This window comes from Nestor notabilis, unplaced genomic scaffold (genome assembly GCF_000696875.1).
Source record: "Nestor notabilis isolate BGI_N333 unplaced genomic scaffold, ASM69687v1 scaffold13462, whole genome shotgun sequence".
Lineage (NCBI taxonomy): Eukaryota > Metazoa > Chordata > Aves > Psittaciformes > Psittacidae > Nestor > Nestor notabilis.
This window is the reverse complement of record NW_009917044.1, coordinates 2,890-5,111: the sequence shown is the minus strand read 5'-3', so window position 1 is coordinate 5,111 and position 2,222 is coordinate 2,890. Positions and strand designations below refer to the sequence as shown.

Sequence of the window (2,222 nt, the reverse complement as noted above, 5' to 3'; positions counted from 1 at the left end):
GTTGGAACTGGATGCTGGAAGCCTTTTTTAAGGTCCCTTCCAAGCCAAACCAGTCTGGGATTCTGTGATTTTCCACACCCTCTGGTTCAGTCTGGATGTCGCAGTGCCAGCAGACGTGTTCTGGCTGACTGCCCATTTTGGATGGCTGGGATGGGGTGTTGGTGCCTGTTCAGATCACAGCAGGGTCTCCATCCCCAGGTGTGATGACCACTGCTCAGCCTGCGAGGGCTCCAGTGGAAACTGCCTCAAGTGTAAAGATGGTTTCAGCCTCCTCGGTGGCTCCTGTGTAACAAATGAGACCTGTACCAATGGTAAGTAGTTGTGGCAGAATCACTGGCACCACAGTGCTTCCCTGGCAGCAAAACCAAGGGATTTGGGGGATTCCCTTCACAATGTAAAGCTGAAAGCTCTGGAGCTCCTGGGCTTGCTGGGGCAAGGCTTTGGTGGGCAGGCAGCTTACCTGGCAGAGCTACTGCATATCTGCCTGTTGCTCAAACACATCCAAGCGTTTGTATTTCGTTATAGTTTAGTCTTGGGGCTAATTCTCCCCCTCGCTGCAAAGCTGCTTTATTCTGTCATTAAAATCATGTGAAAGCTGCATTTTAAAAGCATCTCTTTTTCAATTCTCTCTCCTCCAACACTGGAACAAATTGCACTGCCTGTTACGTGCAATGTTTGTTTATTTAGAATGTTAATCTGCTCTCATTTTCTCTTGTTCCTCGCCTCGGCCTCCCAGCTGACAAGACTTTCTGTGAGATGGTGAAATCAAACAAGCTCTGTGAAAAGAAGCTGTTTGTGCAGTTCTGCTGTCAGACGTGTCTTATGGCCGGGTAAAGTTCAGTGGCTGCATCCATCCAGGACTTCCACCAACTGCCAGCCCAGTTTTGCCAAATGTTTAGGACAAAAGTTTATTTTTTCAGCTTTGGGAGAGTTTACATGGTGCTGTCAAGCATTCGCTCGTAAGTTTGATAGCTTTAATATCACTGTCAGCGCGTTTCTATAGCAATATGGTAAGCCGAGATTGGATCGCACCCTGAATGATCAAGTCCTGAAAGGCAGCAGACAAGCGGTGATATTAATACTCTCAAACACTCCTCGTGAGCAGGGACCAATGCATGATCCATGTACACACGCTTGGTTCTTTGCAGAGATCCTACTGATGTGCCTGCTGCGAGCGGCTGGCGGGAGCCCTCGCTGCGGAGGGTGCAGGACTTGACACCTCTGCGAAGAAAGAGCCAGTTCTGGCTCGGTTTGTGGTACCCTTTCCTAGGTGGCGGCTGATCTGAACCCGCACTGCAAACGGCCGTGCTCTGTACATAGGTGAAACGATGAATGGGGTGGTTCTGGAGCGGTGCCCCACCGCCCGCTCTGGTGCTCCTGTTCGGATTCGGTCGGTAGCTGGTTTTCTCTCTGGCCGTGGCAATAACTGGAGATTTGAGGACCAAAGTGAGAGCTGCTCCGTGTGGCTCTGCAGGCATGTCGGGTCGGCCCAGCGCATCCACAGGGCTTTGCCGTGCATGTAACTGAAGGCCGGTAAACCCCGTGTGCCTACAGGGAGTCTTAGGGACTTTGGGGGGTTCATCCATCCACATGGGACAGCCTGTGGGGCCACAGCCTTACCACAAAATGTATTTCCCTCCTGGAACTGCTAGGAATCGCTGATTAATTCAGTTTTGGAATGAGCTAGATCCTTCCTCTAAAAGAGATGGTGTCCCAATTAATCTCCTGGCATTTTGCATTACGATCCTTCCCCTGTTTCTCTGGGTTCACCCCTCTCCCTTACACAGAATCCTTCTGTTTTTTCTTGGGCATCTGTTTCCAAAAGAGACATTCCAGGATCCAGCCAGGAAACCCTTAATTCTACAACCCCCTTCCGTGAAACAAACCTTTTCATGCTCTCTCTTAATAGTAAGTCGTGTGGTGTTTATATAATTGTGTTTAAAATATCCTTGGCGATGTTGTTTTACAGATTTTTAAAAAATAACTTATACAATCCTTGTTTTTTCTCTGTGGACTATTTTTTATATGGGAGTAGGGAATCTTTCTGTGTCTTACATCCTTCTCTCTGACCCTGCAGAGCCACTCTTTGCACCAGATGTATGTTTCTTTCCTATGCTGCATGTTCTGATTTTCATTGTTAATAGTTTTAACGAGTTAAACCTTTTGCCAATGAAATTCACAGTACGAATTGTCACTGGTTCCTCATGGAGCTGGGATAATCC

At 48.1% G+C, this 2,222-nt stretch overlaps 1 protein-coding gene across 1 annotated transcript in view; it reads left to right on the top strand.

The window, feature by feature from the left end:
- PCSK6 (proprotein convertase subtilisin/kexin type 6) overlaps nucleotides 1–834 on the top strand; it is a gene marked incomplete at its 5' end in the record, with an annotated part of 28,323 nt that extends 27,489 nt beyond the window's left edge. Inside the window, 2 exons of the mRNA XM_010024901.1 lie at nucleotides 199–311; nucleotides 737–834. Of these exons, the coding sequence (XP_010023203.1) occupies nucleotides 199–311; nucleotides 737–834 (211 nt within the window). The remainder of the gene's footprint in view (nucleotides 1–198; nucleotides 312–736) is intronic.
- Between the last annotated feature and the right edge of the window lie 1,388 nt (nucleotides 835–2,222).